Source organism: Saimiri boliviensis, chromosome 16, assembly GCF_048565385.1.
Source record: "Saimiri boliviensis isolate mSaiBol1 chromosome 16, mSaiBol1.pri, whole genome shotgun sequence".
Lineage (NCBI taxonomy): Eukaryota > Metazoa > Chordata > Mammalia > Primates > Cebidae > Saimiri > Saimiri boliviensis.
Genome location: NC_133464.1, coordinates 80,490,891 through 80,506,097, shown reverse-complemented (window position 1 = coordinate 80,506,097; position 15,207 = coordinate 80,490,891). Strand labels below are relative to the sequence as shown.

The 15,207-nt window shown below is 41.5% G+C and overlaps 2 protein-coding genes across 4 annotated transcripts in view; one reads left to right on the top strand and one right to left on the bottom strand.

Moving 5' to 3' along the window:
* The window catches only part of PAN3 (poly(A) specific ribonuclease subunit PAN3), a 172,034-nt gene extending 165,014 nt beyond the window's left edge, over positions 1–7,020 (top strand). For 2 of the 3 annotated variants that reach the window (XM_039473125.2, XM_039473124.2), the window contains one exon: positions 212–7,020. In XM_039473125.2, the coding sequence (XP_039329059.1) occupies positions 212–352 (141 nt within the window). In that variant the 3' untranslated portion in view covers positions 353–7,020. The remainder of the gene's footprint in view (positions 1–211) is intronic. The other variant, XM_039473123.2, reaches the window with a different exon arrangement.
* A 2,999-nt stretch (positions 7,021–10,019) lies between these two features.
* Positions 10,020–15,207, bottom strand: part of FLT1 (fms related receptor tyrosine kinase 1) — a 196,752-nt gene continuing 191,564 nt past the window's right edge. The window contains exon 30 of the mRNA XM_039473122.2: positions 10,020–12,978. Within this exon, the coding sequence (XP_039329056.1) occupies positions 12,777–12,978 (202 nt within the window). The 3' untranslated portion in view covers positions 10,020–12,776. The remainder of the gene's footprint in view (positions 12,979–15,207) is intronic.

Genomic DNA, 15,207 nt, shown 5'->3' with positions numbered 1-15,207 from the left:
ATGTGAAGCGTGAAGGGATAGTCAGAAACAGGGCAGTGTTTAAAAATGTCTGAGTTGCAAATTTGTGTGCATACTGATGAATGATGTCAGGTACTCATGGATATCTGAAAGAGAATGTAACAAAGAATTTAAATATTTTATTATTGCTGCAAATGTAGTTAAATTCTTTTCTCCATGTTATAAATTTCGTATTTTTTATATATTGTTTCAGCTAGATGCTGGTGTGCCAGAAAAAATAAGCCTGATTTCTAGAGATGAGAAGAGTGTACTCGTGGTGACCTACAGTGACTTAAAGCGCTGCTTTGAAAATACTTTTCAAGAACTGATTGCAGCTGCAAATGGTCAGTTGTAGTATTTGCTAAAAAAGGGCGCAGGACATGGCTAAGGAAGTTAACCAATAGCAAATTGCACTACAGCTGAACTTTTCATCATCTCATTCACATTTGGGAAACGAACAGGAGATGAGCAAAGCTGCTTGCACTTCAGTCAGGTACACTGTTACTTGAAAGGAAGAATGTTTCACTTATCCAAGAGCTATGGCTGCCATTGAAGGCTATGTCTGTGAAGAATTTATTTTAGATTTAGGAGCACCATCAAGTGAATGATGTTCCTGCTTTTGTTTTTTCCACTTGTATATGCACTAATTTTAATTTTTTAAAGACTTTTTCTGATCTTTGAACTTTTGCCACATTGTATACTTATTAAGGGAAACTATTTGCAAGGACATTTTTGGGAAGCAATGCTGGGCAGCATTTTTGCCATTGAGGGTTGCAGAATTTGCTCTTTTTGGGATGGGTTGCCCTGAACAACATTATGGACCAGGTAAATAATTACATAGAAGTTCAGTATAGTATGTAATTCTTGTAAGAGTATTATTATATGCAAGCTCTCTGTATGCCACCCACTGTTAGTTCAAATTGAGATTTTTGTTTTGTTTTGTTCTTAAGAACACAAGAAGAAAATGCCAGTGAATTTTTGGATATGAATTCCCCTGTTAGTTGATTTAAATCCCTTCTGAATAAAGATTGGATGAACAGTAACCGAAGGAGCATGTATAGCTCTTTCTTCAAATTTAACTAGAGCCTTTTAAAGAAGACATTTGCCTGCTAGTCAGATACATTTACATTTATGCAATTTTTTAAAATAGAAAAAAATGTAAGAAATTGTGTTAAAGGCCTAAAGTTCAGGAGTACATTACTTTAGGTTCTTTCCAGTTCGCTTTTTTGTTTGTTGTTGTTGTTGTTGTTGTTGTTGTTTTGTTTTGTTTTTTTGTATGAAGTTCTGTTCTTTGAACCACAGCTTTATTATGGTCCTTTACACTGGAGACAGACAGAGACACTGTTGAGAAGATGAACTAAATTCAGCAGTGGTCTGGTATCAAGAGCTTTCTGATGTTTTACAGCCTGAATTTGGAGGGATAACGATCTGCTGTGCCTTTGCAGTCACTGCTTAGCCCAAAGTAATAGTACTTTTGATAATAACTCTGCGATATTCCTGAATAAGTCCATCTCAAAAGTTTGGAATTTTCCTCCTCTTAACTTTCTTAATATTTGGACATGCAGTTGTCGCCAAACTTGGGTATTCATGGAATTTCTAGTAAATGAAATACCTATACTTTGATACTGAAGACTGCCAAATACATAGGAATTTTCTTTCTTAAAAAACAGTAATGAAGACTGTATCTCCTTTCCCAGCACTGAATGTTTTACTAGCACTGGGTGCTCACCATGCAACTATGAAGAAAATGTGGAAACTCAAAAGGTCAGGACAGACTCCCAAGCACTTGCAACTGATGTTACTGTCTTCAATTTTAATAATTAAACATATTTGTATATTTCAGAGAAGTTTTTAATATTTCTCTGTCCATTTTTTATAAGCTTTAAAATGATTTTCTCTGCCTTGAGATTTGCATCAAGAAAAAGCACCTCTCTTCACCTGAAAGCTTTGAAGACTAGAGACACGCTTGACACGTTTTAACAAGTGTATTGAGTCCACGTTTGGTAGCATCAGTTGTTGAGTTAAAAAGAAAATTATTGCATTTGATCTGGATGGATTTTAAAAGAACATAATGTTCAATATTAAAAGGATAATTAACATTTGCCACCATAATGTTCTTTTTTATGTAAAAGGAACAAGAACTTGGAGACATTAACACGCAAAAGTCTTTTATCATTAGCTCATGTATTTGAGGAAGAGCAGCTGTCTTTTTATATGTTTTTTGACAAATCATATTGTAATTCTTTTGTACAAAAAAGAACTACTTGTATTCTAGAAGAAATATGAAATGCTTAATTTATAAGCGGGCTGGAGATTTTTTCCAATATTGTTTTCTTTGAAAATGAAAGGGGATCATCTATTTTAGTTTTGGGGTCTGGGAACTTTTTGAAAATTTAATTTGTGGACCAATGTTTTGTGAAAGCTAAAGAGGGCAGGGGTTAAAATAGGGTTTGAATTTCTCATTCTGTATAGACCAGCAAACTTCCCTCTGCAAGGCAAGTTTACATCACAAATCCAAGAATGTTTGCATCCTAAACGCTAGTTTGCTTCAGCCCCTAGTTAACCTCAGGACTTGGTTTGCATATAAAAGGTAGACAGCTGATACGTTTTCATGAGTAAATATTGTCAGCCAGAAAAAGTTGGTGTCAGGTAATGCATATTTTTTTAAGCTTTGTTTTATATTTATTTTTCATTTAGTTTTTATTGGGAATGGTTTTCAAAGAACTCTCAGTTCTGCCTAGGTGTTTTTGGGGGAACCCTGTTTTCCATAGTGTAATTCCATTTAAGAGGTTGTCTAAAAGTCTTTTTAATTCATAGGAAGATTTTTAATATCTGGGAGTAGTCAAATTAAGGATACAAACTTTCCATACCTTCCTGTTGTGACAAATAAAAGCACAGAAAGGACAACCCTTGAAATCATGTAACGTTGGTCATTTCAATTTTTTGTACCTGTTTTAAATTCTGTTAGTGTATTTACTTCATTGTAAATATTTTTGAGGGTACCTTTGTATTTTGCTTTTGACCTTGGTTCTGTGATTTGGATGTCAACAACTTCCCTAAAAAGCACCGGTATGTTAAGTTCTAATGTCATGACCCAATTTGTGTTATTCATCTTTAATCCTGTTTTCCGTCTCTATGTGTACAGCAGTATTTTTAATAAAGAATTACAGAGATAACTTTGTCCTTCTCTTGCATGTTCATATGACAAGATGACATCTGTCTTACGATTGGGTTTTAGAAGATTGGCTATTTCCTCTGTATGTTGGAGGAATTTCTGTCTTTGGATGAATTGCTAGCAGATTTATTCATCAGTTTATCAAATAGTCGTTTTATCTACCGTGTCCTTGGCTCTGTTCTAGGCACTAACACAGATACGGGGACTTGGTATTTACAGAATATATAGTTGTAACCAAACATCTTAATATAATACATGGCTTACAATGTAGTTTAGGCGAGAAGACTACTCATGAGAAAGCATAAGGAGTAATGTATAGCTAGTCTTTGGTTTAATACTTAATTTATCATAGAGGCGAGGGGCATCCCTTCCCCCAGATTCTCCAGAAATCATTAGACTGTAAGGACAGATAAAATATGGCAAAATAGGGGGTCGGGTGCGGTGGCTCAAGCCTGTAATTCCCAGCACTTTGGGAGGCCGAGGCGGGTGGATCACGAAGTCAAGAGATCGAGACCATCCTGGTCAACATGGTGGAACCCCGTCTCTACTAAAAATACAAAAAAATTAGCTGGGCATGGTGGCGCATGCCTGTGATCCCAGCTACTCAGGAGGCTGAGGCAGGAGAATTGCCTGAACCCAGGAGGCGGAGGTTGCGGTGAGCCGAGATCGCGCCATTGCACTCCAGCCTGGGTAACAAGAGTGAAACTCGGTCTCAAAAAAAAAAAAAAAAAAAAAGGCAAAATATTAACACTTGTTGAATCTGGGTAGTATTTATTGTTGAGTTTTTTTCTGTGCATTGAATTGAAAAGTTGAAAACAAAAAACAATATGGTAAGCCCCCCTCCACCCGCTCCCCACCAACTGCTGTTTCACTTCTGGAGGTTTCAGTTACCTGAAGTACAGTTAAGATATTTTGAAGCGGGGAGACCATATTCAGCTTTTATTATAGTATATTGTTATAATTGTTCTCATTATTGTTAATCTCTTACTGTGTCTAATTTATAAATTAAACTCTGTAATAAATGTGTATGTACAGGAGAAAACATAGTGTATACATAGGGTTTGTACTATTCACTGTTTCAGGTATTCACGGGGGTCTTGAACCATATCCTCCATGGATAAGGGGGGGAACTAATAGACAGATGTGATAAGGTGCTTGAGGCATAGGTGAAGGGTAATTAGAGTAAAAAGGAAGGAGAGACCCGGCGGGGTGGCCTATAATCCCAGCACTTTAGGAGGCCAAGGCGGGCGGATCACGAGGTCAGGAGTTAGCCAACATGGTGAAACTCCATCACTACTAAAGAAATACAAAGATTAGCCAGATGTGGTGGCATGTGCCTGTAATCCCAGCTACTCAGGAGGCTGAGGCAGGAGAGTTGTTTGAACCTGAGAGGCAGAGGTTGCAGTGAGCTGAGATCGTGCCTGGGTGACAGCAAGACTCTGTCTCAAAAAAAGGAGAGATTATTTCCAGCTGCATGATTTGGTTTTAGGAATTCTTATATATAGTGGATATTGAAAGAAATTGTGGATTCAGGTGAAAAAATGACCACTACAGGTTCACAGGATAAAAGGTAGACTAGTCTGCCTAGAATGGAATGTTTAGAGGATATTTTCGCTTTAAAATTCTTAGGAGGAAACCTTAAGAATATTTGTTTTGTTTTATTAGACGGAGTGTAGTTTTGTCACTCAGGCTAGAGTGCAGTGGCGTGATCTGGGCTTACTGCAACCTCTGCCTCTCAGGTTTAAGTGATTCTCCTGCCTCAGTTTCCTGAGTAGCTGGGATTACAGGTGCCCACCACTGTGCCTGGCTAATTTTTTTATTTTTAGTATAGACAAGGTTTCACCATGTTGGTGAGACTGGTCTTGAACTCATGACCTCAAGTGATCCACCTGCCTCTCCCAAAGTGGTGGGATTACAGGTGGTGTGAGACACCACATCTAGCTTGCTCATTCTTTAGGTATTTATTGAATGTCTGTTACATGCCAGGCATTGTTCTAGGAACCAAGAGAAAAGCTATGACCACAGTAGACAATTTTCTGCTTCTTAAAAGCCCCCATTCTAGTACGGAGAAGACAGATACATGGTACATTAGAAGGTAATAGCAGTTATGAGAGGAAAGCAGAGTAAAAGGTATGAGTTGCCAAATTTGGCAAATAAAAAATGTAGAACACCCCGTTGAATCTGAATTTTGGATAAATTGATAACTTGTTTTGGCATGAGTATATATATTTCAGGTATTGTATGAGACATACACTAAAAAATTCTGTGTCCCAGTATTGCATGGGACATAGATATGTGAAAACATTCTCTGTTGTCTTTCTGAAATACACGTTTTCTTTGGCCGTCCTGTGTTTTCATCTTGCAACTCTGGATAGGAGTAGTGTGGTTGGTGGGGGTACAATTTCACATGGGGTGGTCTGGGAAGGAGGCTTCACGGAGGGATATGTGGGCAAGGACTTGAAGGAAGTGAAGCAGTCTGCTATGTGTATATTGGGGCAGGGGCTGTAAAGTATTCCAGGTGAGAGAATGTGTCAGAGCCTTTGCAGGACAGCAAGCGAGCGAATGCGGCTAGAGCCTAGTTAAGTGGGAAGTGACATCGGATAGGTAATAAGGAAGGGGTTTGTCCTGTGGACCATTTGAAGTATTTTGGCTTTAACCTTCAGTAAAAGAGGAAGCTGCAGGAGGATTTTTCAGCAGAAGAGTAACATGATAGGACATTTTAAAAGGATCACTCTGGCTATGACATTGTGAACAGATTCGGGGAGGAAGTGAGCTGTGATCGTGGTAGGAAATTCTCACAGCATTCCAAGTGAAGGATGTTGGGTTTTAAAATCCATGTCTGAGTTTTGGTGTTTTTTTTCTTTCTTTTTTTTTTTTTTTTTTTTTGAGACAGAGTCTCTCTCTCATCCACGCTGGCTGGAGTGCAGTGGTGCAATCTCAGCTCACTGCAACTTCCACCTCCTGTATTCAAGCGATTCTTCTGCCTTAGCAAGTAGCTGTGATTACGGGCACCCACCAGCATGCCTAGCTCATTTCTGTGTTTTTCTATAGAGACGGGGTTTCACCGTGTTGACCAGACTAGTCTCAGACTCCTGACCTGAGGTGATCTGCCTGCTTTGGCCTCCAAAGTGCTGGGATTACAGACACGAGCCAACGCATCCAGCTGTCTTTGAGTTTTAAAACCCACCTTGGGCTGAGCATGGTGTCTCACACCTGTAACCCCAGCACTGTGGGACACCGAGATGGGTGGATCACCTGAGGTCAGGAGTTCAAGACCAGGCTAGCCAACATGGTGACAGATTCAGACTCTGTCTCAAAAAAAGGACTAGGGTGGTAGCAGTAGAGGTGGTGCAGAGTGGCTGGACTGCAAATATGTTTTAAATGTAGAACCAATAGGGATGTCCTGATTTGCTGGATATGGACAAAGGAGAGAAGTCCTCTGGAATGACTCTTCAAATTTTGGCTTGCTGGCCAAGTGCAGTGGCCCCTGCCTGTAACCCCAGCACTTGAGAGGCCAAGGTGCGCAAATCACATGAGCCCAGAGTTTTGAGACAGGCCTGGGCAACATAGTGAGACCTCGTCTCTACAAAAAGTAAAATTAGCCGGGTGTGGTATCATGCGCCTGTAGTCCCAGCTACTCAGGAGGCTGAGGTGGATCAGTTGAGCCCAGGAGGTCAAGGCCGCAGTGCACTGAGATTGTGTCACTGCACTCCAGCCTGAGCGACAAAGCAAGAGCCTGTCTCAAAATTTTATTTGGCTTGATGCTGACAAGATAGAGAATTCTACTTAATTGGAAGAGACTGTCATAGGAACAAAGAGTCTGAGGGGTGGGTAGGAGGATATCAGGGAGGATGGGGGAAACAGGGAAAGACAATTTTGGAGTTTGGTCTGAGGCCCATTAAAAGTTTGAGATGTTTAGTACACATTTGTTCCAGCTATTTGTTTTGTAACAAGTAACTTAATGACAAACAAGCATTTTATTCTGTTCAGATATTCTGTGGGTCACGAATCTGGGCAAGATACAGCAGGGAGGGTTGTCTCTGCACTGTTGTGATTGGGCCTCTGCTGGGAAATTCCAGTGATTGGGGCCTGGAATGATTTGAAGGCTGGGCTCAGCTGGCTGCTGTCTATGGGAGCACCTACACAGGGCCTCCATGTGGCTTAGGTTTCTCCAAGTCTGGCTGCTGGGGTCCCTCACGGGAGCTGTTGAAGAGTGAGTGTACCAAGATTCAGGAGTGCATGATCTTTTCAGACCTGGTCCCCAAGCTGTGCAGAGTCCCTTCTTTCCCATTCCGTTGATCACACGTGGGTCCTAAATCCAGCTGATTCTAGAGGAGGGGACATGGCCAAAGGTCGTGTGAGATGGGAGTGATTTTTGCAGCTATCTTGGAAAAATACAATAGATACATTAGAAAAATGCAGTACAATATCTGAAAAATATACCTGTATTTGAAAAAAAAAAAAAATACAGTCTGCCAGAGAATCAAGAGGAGATGTCAGTTTGTGTATATATGGGTTTAGAGTGTTGCAGTGGTTAGGGAGAATCTGTTCTGTCCATTAAAGTCATCATATGGGTGTCAGTAAAAGCCCTGAGATTGGTTGAGATCATGAAGGGAGTTAGTATAGACAGAAAAGAAAAGCTTCAAAGGGTGAGCCCTGGGGTACCTGGAGCAATGTTCGAAGTCAGGGAAGAGAAGTATAACCAGCAAATAGACAGAAGTAGTTGGTGAGACGGGAAGAAGAAAGTGTCACGTCCTGGAACCAAACTGAAGAAGTTGTTTTTGGGATTAAGTGTCTAGTTGCTGAAGTGTCGAGTAAGATTGGGACTGATAGTTGGCTGTTGGATTTATCAATATGGAGTCACTGGTGACCTCAGCAAAAGCAGTTTTCAGTGAGTGATGGGGAAAGCTAAGTTTGAGTGGATTTAAGAGTGAGTGGGAGAAGAAGAGTTGGAAACAATAATAACGAATCACCAACTTGCTCATGGGATTTTGCTGGAAAGCGGAAGAGAGAAATTGGGTGGTAGCTGGAGGAGAAAGTACACATGAAAATTTTTTAAGATGGGAGAAATAACATGTACGTTCCAGAGGAAAGGGGGAAAATTGATGGTGGGAGTGTAGAATTGCTAAGCAATGGCTTCAAGTCTGAGAGGAAGGGACTCCAGTGTGCTTTGGGTTGGCCATCTAAAAGGGCAAGCATAGTACACAGAACATAAGCTAGGAGGTGGGCAGACGTGACAAGGGGGGTCTTGGAGTTAATTCTCCCATTGAAGTAAAGGGTGTACTAATAGTACCTATCATGTTAGATTGCTTTGAAAATAAGTGTGTTCCTTTAAAGCACTTAGAATAGTTGCTGGCATGTATTAGGCACTCAAATGGTAGCAATGATAGCAATCACCAGCTATCACTGCTTCCCAAATACCAGTCTGTGGAACAACGTGCTCACTAGTTTTTTCTTGTATAAACTAAAATGGGAGAAAGAAGGATAATACAGGTATGTTTCAAATACAAATATATTTTAGTCTCAGATTAAGCCCTTCCACCTTTTAAAATGGGGTTTCTTCTGTGAAAAGTTGTATACTAAATGGTAGGGGTTTTTTCTTTTAATAATGTATTGAATTGAATACATACATACATTCATATATTTACACACACATTCACAGGTAAGCGCGCAGCTCGGTGACTCATGATGAAGTGAGCATACCTATGCACCCCCTCCCAGATCAGGAGATAGAACATCAGTAGCATCCTGTTGGATTTTGGGTGTTTTTTTTTTTTTTGGTGTGTGTGTGTTTTTTTTCTTCCCTTAAGTGTTCTTAGTTCGCCAAATAGAAGACTGGCCATCGCTGTGTTGAGATCCAGGATTTTTTTTTTTTTAATTTCCTAGCCTGCGAAACCTAAAAGTCTGGTAATATGTTTAACACCGAGGAGTCCAATAAACCTTACTAGGCCCTACATCTGCTTGATGAAAAAATAAAAATAAATTCCCAAATGTACTATAAGTTTCCAGAGCCGTGAGAACATTTCTAAACTATGACGTGACATTGATTCCTCAAGCATTCTTCAAATAATTTGCCTGATTTTATTCTTACGTTATGAAAACCCATATTATTTTTAAAGGATTTCAGATTCTTGAAGACAAAATGCCTCTTGCCCTTTTGAGTTAACTAAAAGTTTACTGAGATTAGTCATTTATCCATTTTTCTTGTCTTTGTCCCAAAGAAAGGCGGCCCATTTTTTTCCCCTTAAAATGCCTTTCAATCTAGTTTCCTTATGATGTTACTAGGCAGGTAATACTATGACCACTTTCTAAGACAAAGTGTTGCTCACTTCTTCTAGTACTTCCGACCTGAGTTGTTTCTTTGCCTAGGATGTCATCTGCAAAACAAGATTGAAGAATGGGGAGCTGGTGAGCTTTTACATTCTTGTGTTTCAAGCTTTTGCCCATTATTTTGTGTGGTTTCCTGCCTCTGTGATTATGGTAATTATTTATCAGCTGAAAATTAGTGTTTGGGGACAACTGCCTCTTTTTAATTGAGGGCACTTTTCTCGGCGGCTGGCAGTCACACCCAGCATATGCTTTACTTATTTCACAACCACGTTCATTTTAGGGTTTCGTTTTCTGGGCAATCTGCCTGGTTTGATTTTGTTTTTTACTTACTGTTTGCAGTGTTCTGATTGTTGAGCACAGCCATTTTCTATGACCAATAGAGAGCCCGTTGCCCTCTCTTTGGCAGTGTTCGTCTTTCTTGTGCTGTGTTTAATAAAGACCACCACCAGTCCTCCACCCCCAGGGACACCTGTGACCTCTATTTTTCCACTTACAAGCCAATCAGAGAGAAAATATGTACGTTTTTGAAAGTAAATTTTATTATATGAAGATGGCATACAAAATACATTCATCATGACTAGAAATGAAGGACCAAACCACGGCTGTCTTTTATCTGTAGCATATATTCTTGGTTTGTATAAAAGTAACTTTAAAATTCCAGTTTCCTTAAATAGTTATGCACAACACACACACACACAAACATACACATATAGTTACACCACTGTTGGTCAATGATGCACTCCTCCCTTCATCAATTTCAATGAGGCTAGCCAGTATCTGTTTGACGTTTGCATTCTTATGGGCTAGGCAAGGCATCCGTCCCTAAAACTAACAACTAGGCATCACTTCTTGGACTGATAAGACACAGACTTGCATATGGTTTCAGCACCGTTCCACCCACACCGTTCCACGTACACAATCTTAGAAACCCTGAAGGGAAGTGCTTGTTCTTTGTTAGTGCCAACCATTTTTATCATACATGGCAAATGACTGGAGCATTATTAGTTAATTCATGTTTCAATTTTCAGTGCTATTTTAATGAACAAGCACTTTGTAACTAGAGATCTCATTATTACAAGCCTCCATTTTTCTTTCTACATTAAGACTCCGTTCTTTGACTGATGGACTCATGTCTGCTACAAACCTGAGTTTGAAGAAGCTGAGTAACATAATTCTAATGGTTTTTCTTTTTTCTTGGAAAGGGGTATTTATTATGGTCTCTTAATGATTAAGAATTCCATTACTGAAATCAAGACATTAGATGAATAGCGAATGTTCTTTGTTGTCACTATTTGCTGGATTATTATCTGATTTGGAAAAAAAAAAAAAGTAGAGAATTGACTGAGGTCTTCTTTTTCCTGTGTTTAACCTCCTTCCAGTTACCCAATTTAGAATATTGCCAGCTGTCACAGGTGCTTTTGTGTATGTCAAGAAGAGGAAGAACAAAGATTTGTCCCCTCTTTTGGCTCTATCCTGGTTTTGTTTGGATTTAGGTCTTGGTGGAGAGACCTGTCCCAGTCCTCTCTTCTGACTAGTGAGTCCTCCACAAGAGCCACCACCAGGAGCCAGCAGGCTCACTTGGGAATGTGCCGATGGTCCCATCTCTTCATACAGAGAGCCTTTAAACAAGAATGTGGCACCTAAGAATGGAAGCATACATTCTTCTGTTACTTCGAGTTCGGGTTCTAGAGGTAAATTACATGGAAAAAGTGAAGCATACTCTTCTCCCCCAGAAGCAGCAATTCACTGTTGCCTGTCCAGCTTCTGTCTGGCTGCAGAAGGTGCAGACATCCTAAATACATAGACTCTAACTTGCATAAATAGCATCAAACAGAGCCAGCTTAGCGATCCAAGGCCCACTTGATCTTTAGACCCTGAAGAGTAGGCACCCTTTGCTACCCTCTCTCCCTATTCCCATCGTGCTCAGACCGGGCAAGGTTCAAAGGAGCTGAAAATGGGCTTTTCTTCTGGTGATGGCTCATTCATTAATATCCTGAGTCCCAACTGTAGAAGTATCTTGCATAAATTACATACCACCTTTTTTCTCAAGGAGCTTAAAGTGCTTAATAGGCGTCAGCTAATGCTCTTCCACATCCTTCCAGATTTGTATGGGACAGCGGAATCCCCGTTAAACGAAAAGGAAACAGGACTGACTTCCTATGTTTTGGGTCCCAACTGTGTTGGTGAATTGGTTTGGTTGGGACAGAGAACGGGGTTTTCCCTCAACCTTACTGATCTTTTTCCTCCATCAGTCCTAGTTTTGGTATGGAGAAAACGCTTGCTTTCACAACTAACTGCAAAACAGGATAACACCAATAAATTGAGTTAAGTGTCTGGACTATATATTAACACTCAAAACAGAACGTGATAGCTGAAGTGTAAGGCCATCATGCCATGGAGACAACCTAGCTTTGGGTAAGTTTTCGGTGCATCTTACTAGAGGAGCCAAAGGTATGGGCTCAGAGGAGAGTGCCCTCAGTGCTGTAAATCAAAATGTGCCGCATACGGGAATGGACAGAGCTGGCTCCATGGCTGAAGTTCTAACATTTGCTTTAGTTCCAAAAAGGGTACTTGTCCTTTTCTTGCCTCCCAGAATCCAGAAAATGTCCCCTCATCTCTGTCCTGTCTGCTCCTGGCTGGGCCCTCACCTGCAGAAGGGTCGGAGCTGGGAAGCCACTGAAATGGCATCGCTGAGCCCCGTCCCGCTCCCCGCCCACTGGGTGCGTCTCGGGCTCTTTCCCACGCCTTCTCCCGGTTTCTCTTTTTCTCCCTTGTTTTCCGCTTTTCCCCTTTTCCTCCTTACATGCCTTAGGCCTGCTAGAGAACTCCCAAGTCACCGCTCAGGCCAGCCAGTGACCCCTGGGGCGAAAGGGCTTGTTGCCCTGGGTTTAGGCTGTGGGGCTGGCCCAGTGGAGTCCATGACGCACTGCGTGATCCGTGCAGCTCCTGGATCAAACTGGTCCTGCATGCCCTGAGGTCTCGGGGTTTGGAGCAGGGAAGTCGTGGGGCTTAGAAAGGATTTCTTTTACACTGAGTAACACGAGGATTTAGCAGTAGTGTTCTTCACTTGTCACTATTTCCCTATCTGGAGTTACATTCTTGTTAGTCAAAAAAAAAAAAAAAAAAAAAAGCACTATTAAAAAGTCACAAAAAGCAGCTGGCTCCTGTGGAAAGGTAAAGGTGTAAACTTATATATGCGTAATACTGGCAAAAGCTAGTTTTCTGAGGGTATAAATACACTTGTGCTTCTAGAAATAAGGCTTTGTGTCAAACTCTAGACAGGTGGAGTGGAGTACAAGACCACAGAGTTGTAGTCCGGAGGCGGGGAGCAGCACGCCGTCTTCCGTTCCAGCTCGGCGTTGTCGTAGGTGAACCGGCGCTTGCCTTCGCTGATGTGCCCACAGCTGGAATGGCAGAAGCCGGGCGTGCTGACATCACAAAGCCCTGACTCCTTACTTTTACTAGTTACTCTCAAGCTACAGAAAGAAAAGAGATCAAACGTTCAAAATTGGTTTTTAGAAAACAAGACACTAAAATCCACTCTTTCTGAGTGAGTCATTTGCTCATACCTGTCTTAGAGTTCATGGTTTTTGAACCCCCTCTCAATTGCTGTCAGATTCCCTCTGTTCTAAAGCTGCACACTGCCTCCCTCGTACCAGCTTGTTGTCACTGGGCAGAAAGACACATTCCAGTGGCTGGGGAGTAGCGGGGAGGTGTGTGAAATGTAAGATAACGCAAATCCATAATTCAGCTGGAAAATAACTCCAAGCCTTGGGCACAGCCCTCTCCTATTCTTGGGTCAAACAGCGCCTGTGGTAGGCTGAGAAATGCCTCCTGCCCTCCAAAATATATCCATATTTCAAATCCCTTCTGGCCTCCAGAACTGCAAGAGAACACATTTCTCTTATAATAGGAAATGTTTTTAGTTACGGTGCTGCTTATCACCAGCAAGGCTCAAGGGTGGAGAAACTTGCTTCTGGGTCTCGTATGTTACATCCAGACTAGGACAGCCACCTGAAGAAGAAGGGCTGCTCTTATCCTTTCATATTCGTTTGAATTTTTTATTTTCAAAGGATCTGGGATGAGGCAGGGAAACCTGTGAACCATGTTTTTAGATTGGTCTGGACTCACATATCCATGTTCTACATTTTCAGTCTCAGAGTAGGGGATCCAATTTATGGTTTTCTTTAACAAAGATCTAGATAAAATTAGTCACCACCCGTTTTCTGAAGTGTTCCAAAGTAGGAAACAAAAGAACATGTACCCTGTCTTCCCCTCCTTCCTCATTAGTGCCTCTGATCTGCTGATCTGTTGCATCTCGATTCTAATATCACTGCGCTCAAGTTAAAAGGAAATACACGGTCAGGCGCAGTGGTTCATGCCTATAATCCCAGCACTTTGAGACGCTGAGGTGGGCAGATCACCTGAGGTCAGGAGTTTGAAACCAGCCTGACCAACATGGAGAAACCCTGTCTGTCCTAAAAATACAAAATTAGCAGGGCGTGGTGGCGCATGCCTGTAATCCCAGCTACTCAGGAGGCTGAGGCAGGAGAATCACTTGAACCTGGGAGGCAGAGGATGCGGTGAGCCGAGATCGCGCCATTGCACTCCAGGCCGGGCAACAAGAGCGAGACTCTGTCTCAAAAAAAAAAAAAAAAAAAGGAAACACACGCGCAGATGTTTGCCTGGCAATCCGGAAATGTCCCCGTCTTTCCCATTTACTTGTGGTTGATGAACTGTGCTAACTCCATTTTGGAGGCACCTGTTGCCATCCTTTGATTCAGATCAGGGTTCAAAAACTGTAACCCATATCTGCCCATGTGTTTGGTGTTTGTTGTTTTAAATGAGAGTTTTATGGAGATATAATTTACATGCTGCCTAATTTGCCTATTTGAAGTAAGCCAGAGGTGTTTAGTATAGACACAAACTGTGCATCATCACCACAATCAACTTTAGAGCCTCGTCATCATCTCCCAAAACGCATGCCCATTAGCAGGCTTTCTTCCTCACACCTTACAGCAGCCCAAGGAAACTACTGGTCTACTTTCTGTCTCTAGATTTACCAATTCTGGGCATTTCATATAAAAGGAATCATACAATAGATGATATTTTATGCCTGGCTGCTTTTACTTAGCATATTTTCAAGGTTCACCCATGTTGTAGCATACATGCATACTTCATACTTTTTTTTTTTTTTTTTTTTGAGACGGAGTTTCGCTCTTGTTACCCAGGCTGGAGTGCAATGGCGTGATCTCGGCTCACTGCAACCTCCGCCTCCTGGGTTCAGGCAATTCTCCTGCCTCAGCCTCCTGAGTAGCTGGGATTACAGGCACGTGCCACCACGCCCAGCTAGTTTTTTGTATTTTTAGTAGAGACGGGGTTTCACCATGTTGACCAGGATGGTGTCGATCTCTTGACCTTGTGATCCACCCGCCTCGGCCTCCCAAAGTGCTGGGATTACAGGCTTGAGCCACCGTGCCCGTCCATACTTCATACTTTCTATTGACAGTATTATATTGTGTGCATATACCATATTTGATTCATTTAGTCATCAACTGGTGGACATTTGGGTTGTATCTACTTTGGGCTATTTTGAATAATGCTGTTATGAATATCTGTATGCAAGTTTTGCTGTGAACATCAGTTTTCACTAGGATTTGAACTGCCGGGTCTTGGGGTAACTGTTTAACCTTTAGCTGTGGCCT